At 34.7% G+C, this 22560-nt stretch overlaps 1 protein-coding gene and 1 long non-coding RNA gene across 2 annotated transcripts; one reads left to right on the top strand and one right to left on the bottom strand.

The window, feature by feature from the left end:
- Positions 1 to 1013: 1013 nt before the first annotated feature.
- On the bottom strand, positions 1014 to 4602 carry LOC110695220. The gene is made up of 4 exons (XR_002506036.1): positions 4125 to 4602; positions 2718 to 2762; positions 2059 to 2227; positions 1014 to 1192 (listed from the first exon to the last, which is right to left on the bottom strand). It is a non-coding gene; the product is annotated as an uncharacterized LOC110695220 (long non-coding RNA).
- A 5975-nt stretch (positions 4603 to 10577) lies between these two features.
- On the top strand, positions 10578 to 22388 carry LOC110695218 (protein S-acyltransferase 8-like). Its single transcript, XM_021872447.1, has 5 exons — positions 10578 to 10869; positions 18082 to 18267; positions 19397 to 19693; positions 20854 to 21084; positions 21582 to 22388. Exons 1-5 carry the CDS (start codon positions 10831 to 10833, stop codon positions 22053 to 22055), a joined length of 1227 nt encoding a protein of 408 aa, XP_021728139.1. The 5' UTR covers positions 10578 to 10830; the 3' UTR covers positions 22056 to 22388.
- The last annotated feature ends 172 nt before the right edge of the window (positions 22389 to 22560 follow it).

Raw genomic sequence — 22560 nt, 5'->3', positions numbered from 1 at the left:
CATGCCCTACTTAACACCTTCAATAGTTACTCGTAGAAAAATCCAAGGTGATTTCCATGCAACTTGCTATTTAGCCATGTATGAGCCAGTCAACCTCCGAACAATCATCAACATAATCACGTAATAACTATTACAAAACTCTAACCTCAATGCGATTTCCAACAAGGCCCATTAGTGTTGTTGATTTGTGTTTGAGAAATTATTGGCCATTGTTACAATAAATGAAGTTTTTTATTTTAAATTTTGTTGTGTTACTTGACTACTTACTGTTACTAATCATATTTTTATTTGAGAAATTATTGGCCATCTATTATTATACGAGTATTCATTAAAAGAAGGAAACTTTTTAAATGTTAAAAAGGAGGGATTAAGAATTGTTGTATAACTTTTCAAAAAAAAAATAAAAAATTATTGTATTAAGTCACAAATTTCAATTTTAAAGAATACTAATCTTGGTTTATTGAGAATTTCACCATAAGGGTATTATATAAGTATATAACATTAGTCTTCAAGAAGGGGTGCTTATCGAGCTAGCCAAGAGTTTTTCAATATTTGATGCATTGAACGAAATATACCAGTATAGGTCTGGTTAACTATATGTTTGTTTCTCATAACATCTGTTTGCCAAATCTCAATTCCCATTCAACAATATATTATGAGTACGATAATGTTAGTAGTATGGAATTAGTATACGACTATACGGTACTCCTGGAGTACCTAATATTGTACTCCAGGCCCAATCTAAATCAATGGGCTAAAAACCCAACTAAAATAAGCGAATGCGAAATTTCATTTTACGAAATAACAAATAGAGAAAATGAAATAACTTAAATTATACTCCCTCTGTCCCGTTTATTTTGCCCCATCCAACATATCTGCTTTATTAAGAAATGCCAAGGGAATGGAATTGGATGTGGTCCCTAGGAAATTGAGTGGAATTAATTAAGGAAATGTAGAGAAAGAGAAAGTAACATTATATATACTGATCATCACGTAGGGGGAATAATAAAAAGTGAAAGAAATTTTCCACCAACTCATGTTACTGTACAAATTCCCAAATATTTCAAATTTTTGCATAGTACATTTTTCAATCACTCCAAAATTTTGGAGGGAATATTTTCCCTCTTTTACCAAAAGCATGGCAGTATATATATAACCCTTATTTCTTTTGCTCCTTTTATTTTTTCACCACCTGAGAACACATTAAAGAAGAGAGTATAGTAAAATTTAAAGAAAAAAAAAAAGGATCATTAAATAGGGGAAGGGGAAGGAGAGGGTATTACTCTCAGTTATTTCATCATCAAGTAATTCAGGCTACTTTTTATTGATGCCAAATTTCGACATGGAAACGACTGATTTTCTTAGCTTCATTTTTGCAACAACTCAAGTGACAACTATATTCAGGCTACATCTCAGGCAACAACTCGAGTGACAACTATATTCAGGCTACATCTCAAGAAACATCTCAGGCAACAACTGAACAACATGAACGCAGGAAAGACATGAAAGATGTCGAAAGGAAGGTGTGCATAGAGAGCCTCCTACATGCAGCAACAAACCTCAAGCTACCACCAGGGACAATTACTAAACTTTCCCACATTCATGGTGTTAGTAGGTGGACTTTGCAAGGATATGGAACCATGTAAATTTGAGTGTTTGGTTGAACCAAAGCATCAAAATCAGCACGAACCAAAAAGGTAAGGTTGGCAGAAACCAATTCATTTGAATGTTGAACAATTGATGGCAGTCCCTTTGAAAAAAAGGGGGAACATTAGGTCAGTAGCTTCAGCAATAAAAATAAATAAACCAACAATTGGGAGGTTTGTAAAAAAAAAAGGCAAAATCTTGAGGCATAGTAATGCAATCAAATCAACACTCACGGCTGTGAATAAGATACAAAGGCTACGATGGTACATGCAACAAGTAATTCCAAGCACAATTAATACCAAACCTCGATTTGGAGATATGTATAACATGGTACATATTGACGAGAAATGGTTTTTTATGTCAAAAAACTCACAAACATTTTATTTGGCACTGAATGAAGTACATCCTTACCGAAATTGTAAGTCCAAAAGGTACGATACCAAAGTCATGTTTGAGGTAGAATTGTCAAGAGCAGATCATTGACCAGATGGTGAATGTTTGTTTGATGGAAAGTTAGGATGTTTCCCACTGACAGAAGTGATTCCAGCGAAGCGATCTAGCATACATAGAGTGGCCGGCACTTTGGAGACAAAACCAATCAAGTATATTACACAATCAGTTATAAGAAAGTTATTTATTGAGAAATTGCTTCCCCAGTCAAGGAAAATTGGCTAATTTATGCGTGTGGAACCATTTGGGTTCAGCAAGATAATGTTACACCACATTTGCAACTACATGACATTGAATTCAGAAACACAACAAACATAGATGGTTTCAACATACATCTTATAGCACAACCCCCAAACAGTTCGGACTTAAATGTTCTCGACTTAGGGTTCTTTCATGCTATTCAAGCAATTCAACATTAACAAGCCCCTAGAAACGTAGACGAGCTAGTAAGTGTTGTCAAGTTTGCTTATGAAATTTTCGAGCCTCGTAAAGTAAATCATGTGTTTCTAAGCCTACAATATTGCATGCTTGAGATAATGATGGTGCATGGTTCAAATAATTATATACAACCACATCATGCAAAGGAAAGGATGGAAAGAGAAGTCAATTTGCCAACTTACATAGAAGTGCCAATTCAGTTGCTAAAAGAAAGTATGACATCTTTGCTGCAACAACACATGATTTTACATGGATTAATAACAATTATTTAGCACACAAATGAAAGGGCAGAAGCAGAAACAGAGCATATTCCACAGGAAAGTTATATCTCAATCATGGTGGAAACGTCTATGCAAGTTGATGAATTGGAAGGTATGATGCAGCGCATTTCCAGACCGTGATACATATCAGGTAACTCAGGCAGTGGAATGTTATTCCATAAGATAAAGAATGCAAATTATGAAAACATATCAAGATTTTTTTTTGTTGTACAAATTAGTAGTAAAGTTTCAGATTAGTTAACGGTTAGTAGATGGTTAAAATATGTAGCGTACAATACTTATGATCATTACTACTTGATCATTAGAAAAAGTACCACTTTGTCTAATGTGGATAGGGATTGGATGTACTTTTGTGAAGTGAAAAAGTTGCAATTATGCAATTTATTAACTAGCCTTAGTTGATAAGGAGCAATTATAAATGTATTTTGTAATTATAAATGAACCCACTTATCGAAGTTGACTACTTTTACTATTAGTTCAATGTATGTATGTTCACAACAGTGGAAGAAAAACTCACAATACAAAACTCAAATATGTTTTTAATCATAGTAGTGTAATCATCATGGGGGTGGCAACCAGTGGCGGATCCAGGATTTGAGTAATAGGTTGTCCCATCATCGTCTATCGACCGTATATAATATTAAAAAATAGTCAAAGCTTCTATGATTAGCAAAAAAAATACATAAAACAAAAAAGCAGGTTACTTGACACGTGTCTGCATGTGAATGGTCTATTTTTTCCTAAAAAAAATTAATTAAACAATTCCCCACCCAGCCCAACAGCCACTTCCCAGCCGAGCCCCAACAACCACCCCCTCCTCCTACACCACCACCAAAACCACCCTCCTGCATGTGAATGGTCAGCAAGAAACCCTTGAAGAGCACTAGCCCTTGAGTATATCGAACTAGGATCTCCTTTCCAGATAATTATAACCATAGCTAACTATGTCAAGTGCCGCACCGACCTCCGCCCACCCAAAAACAGCAGCGAAAACAATGCATCTTCACATTTTCTTTGCCATAACATAAATACATAATAGGTTCCTAATTCAATCCATATCAAGCCCATTCATAATTTAAGCAAGAATTCCCAATCAAAACTTAATAATTCTCTAAAACAATCCAAATGCCAGTATAATTTGCAACTAGAATTCTCAAAATTCAACTTAAACAACCTAAAAATAATTAAATTGATTGCAATATAAACTTAAACGTGCTGAAATTCCATGATTTTGAACAATTAGCAGCAACATAGATCTAATCAAGTAGAAAAAAGATAAAAAGGAGAAAAAAAATTAAGAAATGGAACCTTAGGTTCGTCATTAATGGCGGAAATGAGATCGGAGTGAAGATCAAAACAGAGAAGAAGATCGGGAGATTTGTGAGCAGCAGAAGCGACAATGGATTGTAATTGAGCAACATACATCAAAGTATTGATTTTCCACAAAGTATGAGCCACGGATTGACATTGACGGACGAACCTTATATTGGCGACGGTGAGAACATGGAGTGACGGAGTACGGAGCTTAAACTGGCCGGTGAACGGTGGCGGGGCTACGGGCCTGCGGGTAGGGTTTGGGGATTTCGATTTAGGGGAGTTAGAGACTTAGGGTTTTACAATTTGGGGAAAATGTTCTGAATCCTTAGTTTTAATTTCTAAATGTTGAAAATTGGGTGTGAGGTTATAAAGCAGAAAAAAGAAATAAAATGTCAGTAATGGGGTTTGAACCCACATCTCGCTTGTGATGGGTGGTAAAAAAACCACTAGGCTGCAAGCTGAACTTCTTGACATTTAGTGTTTAATTTTTTTATAAAATAATAGGTTGCCCTGTGACACACTATGACTACACGTGGGTCTGCCCCTGGTGGCAACAACATTGCAACACATTGCCTCATCAAAAATCTATATGATGGAGTGGCACAAAGGAAATACGTTTTACTTCTAGCATCGCATTGCCTCATCAAACATCCTATAAGATGGAGTGGCAAAAAAACGTGTTTAAGTTATTGCTTTAAATCCCTCGTATTATAGCTTAATCGTGCCTCATCAAACATCAAAACAGATGGAGTGGCATCACATAAGCTACACGCCACCTCCCCCATAGTAGATTATGCACATACTCATCATAGGGTTTTTTTTTTCATATATAGCAACTAATATAAGGAAAACTAAAAATAGTAATAGAAATGAAATGCATATACATTATAATAAGGTCAAAGAATCTGAAGTATTATCATAATTCTACTTAATAATTCTACTTAATGAACAATAAAATTCTACTTAAAGAACAATAAAATTCTAGCAACTGGAACCTTCTCATTGTCAAATGTAGTCTCTCTCTAAATTATACTGCATCGATTTATACGATAAAATGAACCACCTTACAAAATAAAACTAGGATCATTACTCCTTTTAAATTAGAGTTAACATACACATTACATATAATACTCCACCTTACAATAACCATACACTAACACATAAACATATATACCAAACTCACAACATTAAACAAACAGAGTACAACTACATAAATACACACTACTCCAACGTGATAAGTAACTTAATAGCCAAAAAAAATTATAAAATCTTAGGATAATTAAAAGATTTAAACTAAGAAGACACAAATAATAGCTTATCTGGATTTTTTAGGGTGAGAGAAATATAGAGGACATAGAAATCGAAGCATTTCACCTCCAATTTCAGGTTTTTGGTCGGGGAAGATATTCTTTGGCCTTTGGGTCTCAACACCATCACAATTGTCCTCTATAGCAAAAGTACCAAAGTCGATAGTCCTTTTTAAACCCCTAGATCTATTCACCCCAGCCTTCTAGAAGGGATAGAACTGCTGCCCCTTTGGTAAAGCTTGGTGGTCGGGCAGACTGCATGCTGCACAATGGTGTCTCCGGCACCTGAAGCAGGGTTGGAGGTGGCGTCCTAGTCATGGTGGCTGCAGGGGTGTTGGGGATAAACTCCTCTTTGTCATCATCGGAGTTGTTTAAGGTAGGGGTATGATTTAAAAAAAGTTTTTGCTTCAAGAATTCATAATCCTCGTCATTTAATTTCGAATCAAACTCACTCATACCATTGAAGCTCATTTGTAATCAGATCTAGAACTTAAACACCACAAAATATTCGAAGTTTGTGTTGAAATTAATTATAGTAAAAGAATTGCCAAAAAACCTTCGTAAGAATTTTTGACGGTAAAATCAAACTGAAAAATCAAACCTTTGCTAAAAATGAAAAACAAAATAAAAACCCAGAAGAAGTACCAGCCGGAAGAGAGTGTTCCTAAATTGTAGATTTTTGTTTTAGGGATTTCAATTTTATAAATATTGACTACAGTAAGATAGTTGGGGAGATAAGAGTGAAATTAATAGTAGAGGAAGTATCCAGAAAATAATAAATGGAGAGGAGAGAGAAGAAGGTTGGGTTGTACTGTATGAAGAAGAAAGATGATGATGGAAGAGAGAGAAGCCAAATCAATTGAGGAGAGAGAATGGCTTATTAGTAGGTAAAAGGAGATTAGGAAAGTAAAAAAAAAAAAAAAAAAAAAAAAAAAGGCTGATGTAGTGGGCTAAACAAATATTAGGAGTAGTCAAGAAGATGAGACCATGGCTCAAAATAGAATGGTGCAAAAAATAAGGGACTACCACTTTTGGCAAATGGGGCAAAAAATAAAGGGATGGAGGGAGTACATAAGAAAGACGGACCATAAATCAAACCATTTTATTTCTCTCCCCACTCACTTTTCTTTTTTCTCTCTCCGTTTGAAATTACAGTTTCTCCATTTGAAATGGAGTGAAAAATCTTCAATTGCATCCATTGAAGACAAAATTTCTACTCAAACAAGCCCAAAACTAACATAAATTAATACATGAAGTAAGTTTTTGAATAATTGTAAATGATTTTGCTAATTAGTGTTGAATTTGTGATAATTTTTGTATTTTTTAAAATCTAAATGCAATTAATACATGGAGATATGATGTAGTAGATGAAGATGAAAAAAGGAGATAAACAAATTTCGCTTCTATATTTTGATTTTAGGCTATTGTTATCTCATGATGATGTTACTCTTCTTTAGATCTTATGTTATTTTGTGTTTAATTTATGTTATTTTAGTCTTTGGAAGTAGTGGGGGTGAATGTTATTTTGTAAATTAAATGAAATTATTTTACTTGAAACCTAATGTTATTTTGTTTCTTAGGCTTTTGTTATTCAATTGCGTTTTTACAGACACCATATGTTATTTTGATAAATATAATTATGTTACTAAATCGTGTTATTTATATTGTTATAACTCTGTATTGTGTTACTTTGTATATAACCTTATGTTATTCTTTCAATAATTTAATGTTATTTTATACATTTAGGCGTCATTCACTTCTTCTTTAGAGTTACTGATTTTTGCTAAAATGAAATTATTTTTATTGAACTGAAATTAAGTTTTTTGAACTGCCTTATTTTGTTGAATTAAAGTTAATTTTACTGAAATGAAATTATTTTTACTAAATATTATTTTTTGTTGCTTTTGTTTGATTGTCTTCTTCGCACTTATTTTCTTCTTCAATCCGCCATCATTAATGGCATTCAGATATGCTTTTTAAGTTTCTCTCTATTTTTTTTTTTCTTTTTCCTCATCTCAATTTAGTGATTTAGGGTTTTATAATCCCTAATTTTTATCGCACTTTCTCTCTCATTTTCCCCGTTTATGCATATCTATTTTATTATTTTTTTAATAACGTTGTTGTTTTAATCCCGGAGTACCGTGAGCATGTACTCCGAGGGTGCAATAGAAATTGTGAGTAGTATGTTGATTAGTCCTTTTATCATCAAAATAAGGTTCATAAATATAGTACTTTGTATTAAAAATCATTATAAACGGAAGAATTATTTTTTTTTTTTGACATCGAAGAAGTATTTTAATTCACTTTTGTATAACTCCGTAATTCATTATTAGCCTTCCGTTTATTATTCACAGGTTTCTAGTCCAACTCACATTAGTATATAACGCACCTATTAATAATTTTCAAAGACACAAAATAAAATACTCCTTTAAAAGATTTAACGAAAGAAAATGTGTCATCTTGTATGATCAGCAAGAAAAGAGAGAAATCTGCTGACAAAGTGACGGATGATTTTTAATTTGAGGACTTCGTTCCATCCCTTGAGCAATTTCTTAAAAATAAAATAAAATTAATTATTTAATTTTTAATGCTTAAGAGGCAGACGTTTAGTCCTCATTCATAATAATATAATTTCCTGTTAAAGATAAAATAATGAAATAATTTTTTTAAAAAAGAAAAAGAGTAAAGGTTTCAGACATCCAAGGAAGGAGAAAAGCAGCAATAGTCTCAACCCCGGCGAAAGAGGAAACTCTCAGGCGGCCACTGCGAATGTCTTGAGAAACAAGCCTTTTGATTCATCACCATCAACCTTTATTAATTTAATTTTTACAGAAAAATATAGCAATACCATTCAAATTTAAAATTGAAAATTAAGGGAAGAAGAATGATGAAACGGAGAAAGAGTGATTAGAGATAGAGAGTTGAAGTACGGCGTTAAATAGAGAGGTCATTGATGAAGGTGATAGGGTTTTTAAGGATTGTGAGAGTGTGAGATTTTAACGGTTGTGATTTGTTGTAGGAGTTTTATTTAAAGGTTTGCTGATTTTGGGCCAACTTCACTAGCTTATGTAGGATTGTGGCTTGTGGGGATCATTAGACCAGTCTACATGGCCCACTTTTTTTTTTCCTTCTTTTTTTCTTCTTTTTTTCTTTTTCGTAAAAAAGGTTGTTTGTAGGTATTCTCTCACCGTGTTTTTTTTAAGTGTTACATCTTCATCGATGTATAATTTTAGGTAATTTAATTAACTTAAATAAAATAAGAGCTAAGTGGGGTAATTGGATTTTTTAAAAATTATAGGTTTATTGAAAAGTAATGTATTAAAAGAAAGAAATAATAATAAAAAAATGTAGTAGTGGGTATGAGTGGAAAGTATGGGAGGAGAGAAAAATAATATTAAAATGTAATTCTTTACTAGATAGAATGAAAAAAAAAAACAAAAAAAAAAAAAAAAAACAAGGTCGCATTTGATAAGTGTAACACTTAAAAAAACAGAAGGAGTAATATTTCATTACTCTGTAAGAAAGCTGAAGTTGAATAAAGTTTCATGCATTGCCTAAGGAAACTTGTGTGAAGATTATTTGAGATTTGAATTAAGTTATACTCCGCACAAATTATTTATTGAAATGTCACTTTTAGGGTTTGTGTGTCTGAATCCTTTGAAATTGATTTGAATGGAGTTAAAATTCATTCCATTTATTCTATTGTTTGGCTAGGTCATTTATTCCACCCCATCTCCTTAGAATCTCATACCCACTCCCTAAGAGTCACATTTCATTCCTTAGATTAAAAGTAAAAACAATTCTCAACGTATAAACCCAGACAACTTCAAACTATTATGGGATTTAGTATGCATACCTCCCTAGTTAAGATTTCATACTAATGTATTTTAGTTCAACAAACCAAACGACCCGCAGTAGTTCCCAAGGTTGATTAATACTATAAGTGTGTTACAATTTTATAAAGAATGAGTTGATTGTTATAGGTTAATTTTAATATTTTTTTTTGTTAACAATCTATTTAAGGTTTAATTATTACAAGTTACAACATTGCTTGCGTAAATTAAAACCAAATATATCCATGGTGGGTATAATTGAGTGCTCAATTATTATAACATACGATTCAACGAGATTTCAACTTAACATTAATAATCATGATTTCACGGTAACATTCACGAGTACATTTTTTTAAAAGGTGTATAATACAAATCTCTCTATTATCCCCATCCACTTCAACTTGTGGTTTTTTTTTTTTTTTTCCTCCATGGATCAATTGCAATTTTTATTAGGTCAAATTGAGATTTTGGTTGTTATCTAGTTGTTTGTAGGCTTGGTTCGAATTAAAGTCATTGGATCTAGATCAAGTGTTGAGTTTTCTCATATTCAAATTTTAAATTTGCAGGTTTCATTAGATGTGCGTTAACATTGGATTGGTTGAGGGTGGTTTCGAAAGCCCAATTTATCATATATCCCCTGTGATTGGTTACAACTTATTTCTCACGTCAAATCACTTTTTGACATCTCAACTTTGTATACATAGTTACATACAATAACTATGTGTGTATAATCAACTATGCAAGTGTGAAAATTGAGAAACAACAACATTTAGAAGGTGTAACAAAACATTCAACTCAAATTTAAAACTAGTATGATTGTAAATGTGATACTTGCTATATTTGATAATGTAAATAACATCCGATCTGAAATTTGCTCGCCATACTCAAAATGGAATTATTGTTACAAGTATCATTTTTTTTTAATTTTGAATATAATAAATATTCAACCCAAGCATTGATGGCCAATTGGCCATAGCCATGGGCAAACATTTCCACAAACCTCAATGACAACTGTCTACTCAATGCAAACCAGATAATACAAACTATTTTCCTAAAATGCCTTCTGTTCAAATCATCTTTCCACCATAGTTACCCCACCAAACAAGCACACAACCAAAGGGCAAAACCGTCTTTACAACTATCATAACAGACTGTATTATTAATTCATTAACATCATTATTTGTTAATTTTACACCCATACAGTATTATAATCCCATTTTTTATCCTCCAAAAACATTCTTCCCCCTTTTTTTCCAATAGATTTTATATTAATGTTATTCCCTAATTTAAAAATTAATAAAAATTTAAAAAATAAATATTGGAAAGAGTGGAAAAAGCAGATAGTCTCAAAGGCAACAGAGCAAACTCATTACTGTCCTCAAATCAATCAATTACTATAATTTTCAGCGCATATTTTTTTGAACCCTTAAACCGCCTTTCTCTCCTCTTTTCACGACTTCCAAGACTCTGAAGAATGAGCAGAAGCTACCACCAACAACAAGTTACGAATCTTCGATTCTCTATTGGTCTATTTCTTACTGATTTTCTTCTTTTCTGATGGCTAAGCGGGTTTATCAAGCTTGGAAAGGAAGCAATGTAAGATTGTTTTTTCTCTGTTTTTTAATTGTTATTTTGAAAATTCTTGCTTAATTTTGCCTTAATTGTTGATGGGTTGTCTTAATTTGATGATAATTTATCTGGGTATTCCTTAATTTGTAATCTTATCTACTGATTTTGTAACTTGGGTTACTGGATTTTGATGAGCTGGCGTCAATTGGAACCTTTTGATCTCTGCTTTTGACCACAATTTACGTGTAAATTTGATCTGGGTGTGTATAATTTCGTGTAATTTGATCTGGGTTTGACTTAATTTACCCTTTTTGATGGGTGATTATGAACTGGGTAGTCTTAGGGTGCAGCGATTGGGAGGAACCCCTATAATTGTCAAATAATTATTTTTATAAGGGGAATTTTGGGTAGATATTGGCTTTGGGTGGGATCTGAGTGGATTTTGAAGTGATGATGGGGTAGCTATAACACTGAATGGAAATGTTGCTGATGATTTCCGAGGGATTTTGTGTAACAATGACTTTTACACAAAGTTGTCATTTTAAAAGTAGACATGGATTTCTCCTTGTTACTGGATAAATTGATCATCCCCCTGTACCACCTTTTCTGGCTTTAGTTCGTACTGTCTAAGTCTAACTGTTGAAATAGGGTTCAATGTTTACAGCTACAATCACACCCCTTGTTCATATGATTTGCTTATTGTGTGATTGCTATCTGCTGATTTATTTCCTTTATTGTATTGTGCATATCAAGACAAGTGTGGTAAGAAATAAACTCAACAATTATAACATTCAAATGAGTAAAGGACATTGGATGTGGGAATTGTAACAGTACACGAGATGTGAACTGGAATCTCACTCTAATTCACTAAGTAGTTAGCGAATTCAATGAAGAAACTCCATTGATGAGCTGAGAAGAGTACAAGGTTTTGCAGAGAGAAAACTAAGGAAGAAGAAACAGGATTTTATTTCCCAGAATGAATGAATTTTCTTACAATGATAACAGGTGACTTAGAAATATCTAAAAATATCTCTAACAACCTGGCGTACTAATTACAGATTGTAACTAACTAATTCCCCCTATTACAATGCACCCCTGTTGAAAACAAACTTGCCCCATGTTTGAACTACAAAGTCAGGAAATATGGCCTCAAAAATTTCAGCAAATTCCCAAGTTGACTCTTAAGCAGGACAATTCTTCCATTTGACCAGATAGGACAGCAGCTCGATTATGATGCTTAACAGTTCTTCTTTCTAGAATAGTCTCAGGTTCCCATTCTTCTTCTTCATTCATACCATGCAACCATGAAGGAATGTGAGCAAGTGCAGGGATCACTCCTTTAAACTTCTTTAATTGAGAAACATGAAAAACTGGATGTATTTGAGCATCCTGAGGTAACTTCAGCTTATAAGCCACCTTCCCAATAGTTTTAGCAATCTGAAATGGGCCATAGAACTTCGAGGACAGCTTTTCATGTGATCCATGCCTAAGAGTCTTCTGTTTATAGGCTTGCAGTTTCAGCCAAACCCAATTTCCTACAACAAATTCTCTGTCACTTCTCTTCTTATCAGCTTGAGAAGCTTGAGAATCCTGTCCTGAGCCCTTCTCAAATGAAATTTCACTCTTTGCAACATTTCTTCCCTTTTCTGGAAGGACCTATCAACAGATATGGCAAGTGCAGAGGTGGTGGTTAATTGTACACAATCTTATATAAGGTAGTCTAAGAAGTGTGAAAAGTTGTATTGTACCACCATTCAGCTAATGGTAGCCATTTACTCCAATTCTTAGGACATTCACTGGACATGCACCTCATATAGGTCTCTAAACACTTATTTACTCTTTCGGCTGACCATCTGTCGTGGTAAGCTGAAGATTATAGCAACTCAGTGCCCTGTAATTTAAACAAAGCTTTCCAGAAGTTGCTTAAAAATACTGCATCCCTTTCACTGACTATAGATCTAGGCCAACCATGTAACATGAACACACCATCAAGATAAACGTGGGCTACTTCCAATGCTGTATATGGGTGAGATAAAGCCATAAAATGGGCATACTTGCTGAATTTGTCAACCACAACAAAGATGACATTTTTCCCAAAAGAGACAGGTAACCCTCCAATAAAGTCCATGGAAATATCAACCCAAAGAAATGGCAGTTGCAATAGACCAGGACTAGCAGCATGACAGACTAAACAATTTGTCACAAAGTGAGTTACAAAGGTAGTCATTCCCTTCCAATAGAATAACCCTTTAACTTGCACCAAAGTAGCATCTCTACCTTAATGTCCACCCTGTCTAGAGATGTGTAACCATTGAAGGATTGCTACTTTCAGCTCATCATCTGGTCCCACCACCAGCTTCCCTTTTCTTCTCAACAACCCATCTTGAATAGCATAGTGAGGAGTTGCATTGCCTTGAGAAAGTGACTGAAACAAAGCAGCAATGTTCAGCTCATAGCTGTCCTTTAGTTTTTGTGCCAAATTTGAATCAAGTACTGTCAATGCCATACACAACAATTCTGCACCAGATACCCTTGATAAGGCATCTTTCCTGTACACAATCTCATAACTGAATCCCGTAAGTTTAGACAGCCATAATTGTTGAAATGGGGTTGAAATTTTCTGTTGCAAAAGCCACTTGAGATTTTTGTGATCAATTCTAATGATAAAATGCTGCCCCGTTAAATACTGCTCCCATTTCTGAATAGCAGTGACTACAACCAGTAGTTCTTTTTCATAGACAGACAATTTTTGCCATCTTGGACCCAATGCCTTGATGAAAAATGCTAAGGGATGACCAGCTTGCATCAAAATTGCTCCAATACCTTTATTTGAAGCATCAGTTTCAACCTCAAATGGTTTTGAAAAATGAGCTAAAACTGGAGCTAAACTCCAAGCTGTCTTCAATTCTTCAAAAGCTTGCTGCTGTGTATCACCCCAATTGAACTCTCCCTTCTTTAATAATTGAGTTAAAGGTTTGCTAATATAGCCATAACCTCTAACAAACTTTCTATAATATCCTGCCAACCCCAGAAAACTTCTCAATTTCTTAACATTCTTAGGGATTGGCCAATTTCTAACAGCTTCAATCTTCCTAGGATCAGTTTCCACCCTCATTCAGAGATAAAATGACCCAAATATTCAACCTTATCAATAGCAAAACAACATTTACTCATCTTTGCATATAAGGTATGCTGCTTCATCAAATCAAAAACAACTTTAAGGTGAACCAAGTGCTCTTGGAAAGACTTGCTATAGATCAATATGTCATCAAAAAAGACCAGTACACACTTTATGAGAAGTGGCCTGAAGATGTGATTCATCCAACCTTGAATGGAAGCTGGAGCATTAGTAAGCCCAAATGGCATTACTAAAAACTCATAATGACCATTATGGGTTTTAAATGCAGTCTTGAACACATCACAATCATTAAACCTCAATTGATGATAACCGGCCCTTAAGTCAATCTTACTAAACACCCAAGAGCTTGCTTACTCATCAATAAGCTCATCTACTTCAGGAAACTTGTCCTTCACTGTCTTCTTATTAAGCGACCTATAATCCACACATAACCTCCAAGTTCCATCTTTTTTCCCCTCCAAAACAACTGGAGAAGCAAAAGGGCTGCAGCTATCTTGAATTATTCTTGAATTATTCTGAACAAGCTTTTCAATGATATCCCTTTGAGCCAAAGGATACCTGTAAGGCCTGATACTCACTGGATTTGCTCCAAATTCCACGGGAATTCTATGATAAAAAACACCCCTGCTAGGTGGAAGAGATTTAGGTTCTTCAAAAATGTCTTTGTATTCTTGCAAAAGGTTAGCTAGCCACAGTAGCAGGAACATCAGAAACTTCAGCATTACAGCAAAAAATGCTAGAAGTGTCTAGTTCTGATGCTAGCTGTAGGAAATATAGTTGCACTGGTTGACTGAACAACTTCTCAGACTTCTGACTCATAGCAACAACAGGTCTTTAAATGCTAGAAGTGTTAGGAAATATAGCTGCGCTTGACTGAACAACTTCTCAGACTTCTGACTCATAGCAACAACAGGTCTTTTAGGTTTCTCACCCTGTAAGACATGATGTTCACCATGATAATCAAATTCCATAACCAGCTTCTTGAAATTCCGACTTACAATCCCAAGTGTACCAAGCCACTGCACTCCAAGAACCATATCACAGCTTCCTAAAGGAATAAGAAGCATATCAGATTTGAATTCTGTATGCTGTAGTGACCAAACAAAATCCTTACACACACTCTGACATGCCAAATGATTCCCATCTACAACAGTGACAGCCTGAGGAGAAATACTCTCTGTAACCCCAACCGCTTTGCTACTTCGATATGAGGTTCCACATTCTCCAGATCATTACCTAAGGTATGATCAACTTATGCCATATCCTCCCCATCACTTTCATCTTCTCCAGGTATTTCAACTAGAAACAGTTGGGTTTGTTTATGTGGGCATTTATGATTCCTCTCATAAGGTTGATCACAAAAGTAGCACAACCCCTTGAGTTGTTTTTCCCTTCTCTTTGCTGCAGTAAGGGTGGTATGGGGCTTTTGAGAAATTTTACTAGGCTGGTAAGGAACCATGGCTCTGGAATTTACAGTGCTGGGTTTTGAGTTGGAAGAAGCAGGTAAGGAAGTCTTAACACCATAAGAAGTATAGGATTTACCCATATTCTTAGCTGCTTCTAAGCTTTCTTCCTGTAATCTAGCAAACTCAACAGCTTCTGCCAGAGTATTAGGCTAAAAAGCCTTAGCAAAGGGCTTAACTGTAGGTTTCAAACCCCCAATAAAGCTTGCAAGGAAGTATGAATCAGTTAACCCATGGTTTTGTTGCAACATCAAAGATTTCAATTCCTCAAAGTCATCAACATAAGATTCAATTGTACCCACTTGCTGCAATTTATTAACATTTTCTACAGCATTATCAGAATCTTTAAATCTAGCAGAAGTCAATTACAAATTCAGTCCAATCAACATTACTCCTCGCAGCCAAATAACTAGTTACCCATACTTCAGCCTTGTCAATCATATTCAAACTAGCAAGATCTACTTTCTGTTCATCACTAATCTTGCACAATTTAAAGTACTTGTTGCATTTCTTAACCCACATTCTACAATTTGTTCCATCAAATTTAGGGAACTCAAGTTTAGGAACATACCCAAGAGTTCTGGTTGGATTGAACCCTGACTCAGGAGATTTTGGAGATGAAACTGGAGTTGTTTGAGGCGATTTCCGACCAACTTCATCCAATTTCGCACTCAAATCTTGCATCATCTTCAACACCCGTTCTTGAAAAATTGAGCTATTTTTCTGCTGCTCACCCATTCGTAATTCAAGCTCCTTAACTTGTTGCTCGACCGACACCATTCTTTTGACAGTATTTGGCGCCAGAATTCAATTTCAAGAATCAAAACTTCAAAAGAAAAATTGAATTTCAGCTCAATTTTCAATGGAATCGGGTATTTTCAAGAGATTGGAACTCTTGAAATGGTCTGGCTCTGATACCAATGTAACAGTACATGAGATGTAAACTGGAGTCTCACTCTAATTCACTAAGTAGTTAGTGAATTCAATGAAGAAACTCCATTGATTAGCTGAGAAGAGTACAAGGTTTTGCAGAGAGAAAACTAAGGAAGAAGAAAGAAGATTTTATTTCCCAGAATGAATGAATTTTTTTACAATGATAACAGAAGAGTACAAGGTTTTGCAGAGAGAAAACTAAGGAAGAAGAAAGAGGATTTTATTTCCCAGAATGAATGAATTTTTTTACAATGATAACAGGTATTTATATCCTGTAAAAGACTTAGAAATATCTAAAAATATCTCTAACAACCTGGCGCACTAATTACAGATTGTAACTAACTAATTTCCCCTATTACAGGAATTCATCACATGTCACTTTCCTTTTTTCTGTATAGAAGGTTTTCATTAGCATGACTTGCCATGTTGGTGTATTACCATGTGAGTAACTGAGTATGTAGCTTTTGTCTGCTACAAGCCAATTATCCATTATAAATAATTTTGGAAAGGTACCCAAGAACACCATCAAAACCAGCTCTCGCTTTTAATTCATCCCATCCAAAGTTCAGATGAGGAAGCAAATTGCGGGTTCATCAACTATGTATATTAGTCAGAGTTGAACTTGATACTTGATAGGCAATCTAGACAATTACTTGATACTTGATAGGCAACCAAGTATAAGCTGTTAATTTAGAGAGCTTACAGGAGGGAAAAGTTTCAATTTGTGAGTAGAACTAAGACATAGTACAAGGAATAGCTAAATAGAGACAAGGATACCTTAGATTTAAATAGTTGGATCCATATCTATATTATACTATAATTATTAATTCAAGTATCAGACTTTTAAACTATTTGCTTGGATTTGGTACTCGGCTACCAAATGTTTCAACTACCACCATTGTGATTGTGCCATATGGGGCCGCAGTTTGTACCATATAGTGGTCTTGCTCAAAGGAATATGCCTCCTATCATCCCATTAATTAAAAGAACTAGGTGGCCAAATTGCTGATGTAGGCTAGACTTTAGTGCTAGAGCTTAAGGTATACGATGTTTCATAGTATCGTAAATATGTATGATTGGTATGCTTTAACGTTCTGTTAGACCCAAGTTTGAGTAATTCCCTTAAACATATTTACATATACAACATCAGCATTATCAAAAACTCTGGAACTCAGGGTAAGTGAGGTCAAATATAGGTAGCTTTACCCCTTTTCTATTGAAATGTTGTTTTTCTTTGGGCTTTAGATCTAAAAGGCAATAGTCATTTGCCAACTCATGATATATGAAAACACAAGCATTTTAATAGGATGATATTTAGTTTTTTTAATCCACAAATTATTAAATCATTTGTCTCCATTTGAAATAAACTTGCTAAAACCCTTCTAAGTTTTTTTTTTTGAACTCAAACTCCAAGCATATATGCCTTCTTTTATGAAATTATAGCTTATTCATCTTGTTTTGACGTATCTGTCTTTCTTGTAACTACCCTTATGGAGATGTATGCCGTCCTCTGTGTTGCATGTTTCTTTTTAAGATTGGATCTTGTAGAACTCCTGGATGTCTTGTCACCTGATGTTTTGGAATTCTATCTTATGCAATACTTACTTCACCTAGTGGATTTTTTCTACCCAATTATTTTACTTTGTTGACCCTCTAACTTTCATTTTATTTCCCTGCATTGTTGGGTATTCTTGTCTGTTGCAGATTTTTTTATGCAGTGGGAGGCTGATATTTGGACCAGATGCTAGGTCGCTTACAGTGTCTGTATTGCTTATACTTGTGCCTGCAGTTATCTTTTGCACCTTTGTAGCAAGACATCTTCTCCATAAGTTCTCTACGTATAATGCTGGATATGCAATTCTGGTGGTAGCTATCATCTTTACCATCTATGTTAGTCATCTAAACTTTTATTTATGTTATTTTAAGCTTTAGATTGTATTCCAATCACTTAATTTATCTAGTTTGTTTGAGTGAGATGAAACATTTGCTGAATCAATGATTCAAATGTACCTTGAGGGTCTGAGAATGTAGGGGTCTGCACATGTTTTCAGGCTTAAATGATCACTATTTGATGCAAAACATGTCTAAATGAATTCTCTATCTATCATGGAGGAGTCCTCATATTTTCAGTTTGAATTGAGCATTATTCGGCTGACTTTTAAACTATCTGCCTGGATTTGGTACTCGGCTATAGACTTTACTGGTTTGTGACACAGACACAGGTACAGGCTCTGGCATGCACACATGCACACTCACTTACACCATGCTCTTCTCTTTCACTTCCCTGCTGCTCATATTTTCATCTGGAATATATATATATATATATATATATATATATATATATATATATATATATATATATATATATATATATATATATATATATATATATCCCTCTGCATGCTTAGACTCTGAAGTTTGGAAGAGTCCAGGTGTTACAAAATGATGGATAATGGGTTTGAAATGTGCCTGAAGCATTATATAGGTTAATGAACATTGCACTTTTATCCCTAAGTATGAAAAAAAATAAAAATTAAAGTAATAAAATAAACGCTTACTTGATAGCTTTGAAAGACCCTGGTTGCTCACGTTTCTCTGAGGGTCCGGGAATCATTCCCTTTTGTTCTCAATATAGTGTTTTAGTGTTTACAATAAGAGAAAGGTGGTAGATCTGAAATCTGAGTAATCAATTAAAAGGTGACTGGTAGAGAACCTGAGGCTTTTGATCATTTCAGAGAGCCACTTCAGTGGTAAGATTCTTTTGTTTGTGGTTGAACTAATTCAGCATTAACAGAGATAGAGAGCATGTCGATTTGGGGGTGTGGGTGGTGGAGTTGAGAGTTAATATTTCACCATTTCTGGTTTCAGTTTTGTTTCTGTTTCCATTTCTATATCTATAAGTTTCTGTGTCAGTGCTGCAAATGTTATAGAAGTCTTTTTTTTTTTTTTTTCTTTTTTTTGGGTGCCTTTGGCAATGTGGCATTTTTGGTTGATTTTATTACCCTGCTGATTATGACAGGTATTGGTACTTCTTTTATTTACTTCAGCCCGTGATCCAGGCATCATTCCTCGCAATTTACATCCACCAGAGGAAGAGTTTTGCAATGAGTCTTCAGTGGCTGGCGGCAGGCCAACACCAAGTCTGCAATTCCCTCGCACCAAAGAAGTCCTTGTTAACGGTGTTCCTGTCAAGGTGAAATACTGTGAAACATGCATGCTATATCGTCCACCCCGTTGTTCTCATTGCTCAATATGCAACAATTGTGTGGAGAAATTTGATCACCATTGCCCTTGGGTTGGGCAATGCATTGGAATGGTATGCAGCGAAAAATCTCAGTAATCCGTCTTTTTTCAAGATTCATGGTTGTTATAAAGTTTTTCACACATGAATCTCCCTTTGCTATTGTTGGTAATACTTGAATTTCCATGAAACTGCTTAAAAGTACCTGATGTAGTGTAGTTGGGTATGAAAACAAATTCCCATGATTATATATATATATATATATATATATATATATATATATATATATATATATATATATATATATATATATATATATATATATATATATATATATATATAAAATCGAAAATGCTAGTTTTTTAGAAGAATTGAAATGGTTAAGGTCATTGCACAAGTTTCTTCAAGTATAGCTGCAATGTCGCGTTTTCTGTTATGATTCGAAAGTAAAGATTCTCCGAGCTGGTTGATGCATCCATCCAACTTCAAAAACTATCCCATAGGTCAAAGCCTTGAGAAAGGCTCCAAGTTGATGTTATGTCCTGGTATGGTGTCTAGCCAATTTGCTGCTTTGTCTTATTTTGATGAATGAGACAGGATTGACCTTTCATTGAACCTCTTTTTTTTTTTTTTTTTTTTTTTTTTTTTTTTTTTTTTTTTTGGGGGGGGGGGGGGTGGTGGGTGGGGGTGGGAATCGTATTTTGTCTTATTTGTATTTTCCATTTTTTAATTGCTTAGTTCACTACTGTTGCTTGCCTTTTCGTTTTCCCATATCTTCTATCCTCACTCTCATCCCCCCTACCTCTCTCTCTCTCTCTCTCTCTCTCTCTCTAGTTTCTTCCTCTCCTCTCTTTTCCCTTTATAGAGTTGAAGTTGGATAATTTTTTTTTTTTTTTCGTGATGTGCTATATGAGCATCTGGTGTAGAGCTCTCTGGAGGTTATTGTTTAACATTTATGTTGCTAATTTTTGTCCTTAAATGCTCGAAGAAAGGTTATAAGATGCAAACTAGGGAATATAGATATACACACTGTTGCCCAATTCACATGTAAACTACTCTTGATGGTTGATTTTGAGCTGTTTCTAAGACCTAGGAATCTTTTTCCTATGAAAATCATGCATCAAGTAGTTCATTGCATTTACTTTGTTTGTTTAAAATGGGACCATGTTCTTTCTATTGTCCTCTAATAACATGTTTGATGCTTTGTTTGACACTGTATTTCTTGATTTTTGCAGCGCAACTACCGTTTCTTCTTTATGTTCATATCTTCTGCAACCCTTCTTTGCATCTTCGTATTTACACTGTCAGCTTTGTACATCAAATTTCTTGTGGATGAGCATCACAATGTATGGAAGGCCATAAAAGAATCACCAGCCTCAGTTGTGCTAATGTCCTACTGCTTTGTTGCATTGTGGTTTGTTGGGGGTCTCACCGGCTTCCATTTGTACCTGATAAGCACGAACCAGGTAAATCTCACATCCCTCTTTACATTTTTTTTCTTTATTGCACGTCTCTTTTCCAATTCGCTTGTTTCATGGTTTATGTAATTTTTTTGGCGTTGCCTTTCTGGCTAGACAGTGATAGGTTTTCAAGTACCAACTGTATGAAGTCTGGCTTCTGAGTGGCTGATCTTGTTTGTATGATGTGCTTTCATTTAGACTGGTTTCCTATTATGAGTTTTTTTTTTTTTTTTTTTTTTTTTTTTTTTTTTTTTTTTTTTTTTTTTTTTTTATAAGCTAGATTTCTACATCAGGAAACAGGCATTGTTCATACGTGGGATCTGTTATTGATTGTTTCTGCAATCCTTGTCTTCGAAGCTGTAGATTTGGCACCATATGTGACACCCTCCCCCTTTTCCCACCCAAAGGAATAAAATTAGAAGTATCATGGTATTATTGATTTGTCTGTGTTTTATTTTGGTAATTAGCTTTTAGCTACTTCATAATTGCATCGTTTTCCCCAGACCACATATGAAAACTTCAGATACAGAGCAGACAACAGGCGAAATGCTTTTGACCGTGGTTGCATATCCAATTTCTTCGAAGTGTTCTGCTCAAAAATTCAGCCTTCAAAGAACAAGTTCCGTGCATATATACAAGAAGAGGCACCAAGGATACCCATGAGATCAATGCCTGAGGTGGCTGAAGAATTTGGTGAAGACAGGCGAACAAAAGTGGAAGATGATCTGGAAATTGGCGACGATATTCTGAAACTTTCTCAACGACGTGATTATTATGGGATTGAGGATCTCAAAAGGAGAGGTAGCGATGGGTTTTCTCATGAATCTGCTGAATCTGATTATAATAATTTGGGCTCAGAACTGCAAGCTTCTTTGAGTCAATTAGGGACGGAGCAATCTCGAAGAGCTGGAAGTTTTGACACATCACCGCATATCCTTGCTTTCAATGCCATTGTCTCTGATAGTAAAAAACCTTGATGGCCCCTCTTAACTTCTTGAGCATTGTTATTGATACTCCCATGTATTCTCTTACTCATGTTCAGTTGAAAAACCATCAATTGTTAGCCACTGTTTTTTTCATCTTTTGGTTTTCGCTCAGATTGGGCTGGTAGGGTTGTAGGCGGGCTTGGGTTGGTGGGTGATGGTGGGCAAAACTCGGTATATATTTTCATGGATGAAAAACTTTCTATGTTGTATCTAGTTGAATTTGAAAGTATAGATTTACAAACAATTGCTAATGTTCTAGAGATTCAATTCTTAATGTTTGTAAAACTTTCAAAGATAATCCTCTACGCATTATTTTTCCGAAAATTGGTAACTTGTTATGTACTTAAAAATTGACTTAACTTTCTTTCTCGTGCTACCAAACTAAAATTGCAATATTATTCTTACTACGTATTTTGAATACTTTTATAATGCTATCTAAAGTTGTGTGATAACTATATATACTTCGTAATTTACAACATCAATACATTTTCACTCA

This window comes from Chenopodium quinoa, unplaced genomic scaffold, assembly GCF_001683475.1.
Source record: "Chenopodium quinoa cultivar QQ74 unplaced genomic scaffold, ASM168347v1, whole genome shotgun sequence".
Taxonomy (NCBI): domain Eukaryota; kingdom Viridiplantae; phylum Streptophyta; class Magnoliopsida; order Caryophyllales; family Amaranthaceae; genus Chenopodium; species Chenopodium quinoa.
Note: the sequence above shows the minus strand (reverse complement) of the source record. Positions and strands in the feature narration are given on the sequence as shown.

Excerpts from the sequence above, each read along its gene's own strand:
- LOC110695218 (XM_021872447.1), top strand. The coding sequence starts at position 10,831 with ATGGCTAAGCGGGTTTATCAAGCTTGGAAAGGAAGCAAT. Across the intron at positions 10,870-18,081 it reads AAGCTTGGAAAGGAAGCAAT|ATTTTTTTATGCAGTGGGAG; the intron begins GTAAGATTGTTT and ends TGTCTGTTGCAG. Across the intron at positions 19,694-20,853 it reads TTGGGCAATGCATTGGAATG|CGCAACTACCGTTTCTTCTT; the intron begins GTATGCAGCGAA and ends TGATTTTTGCAG.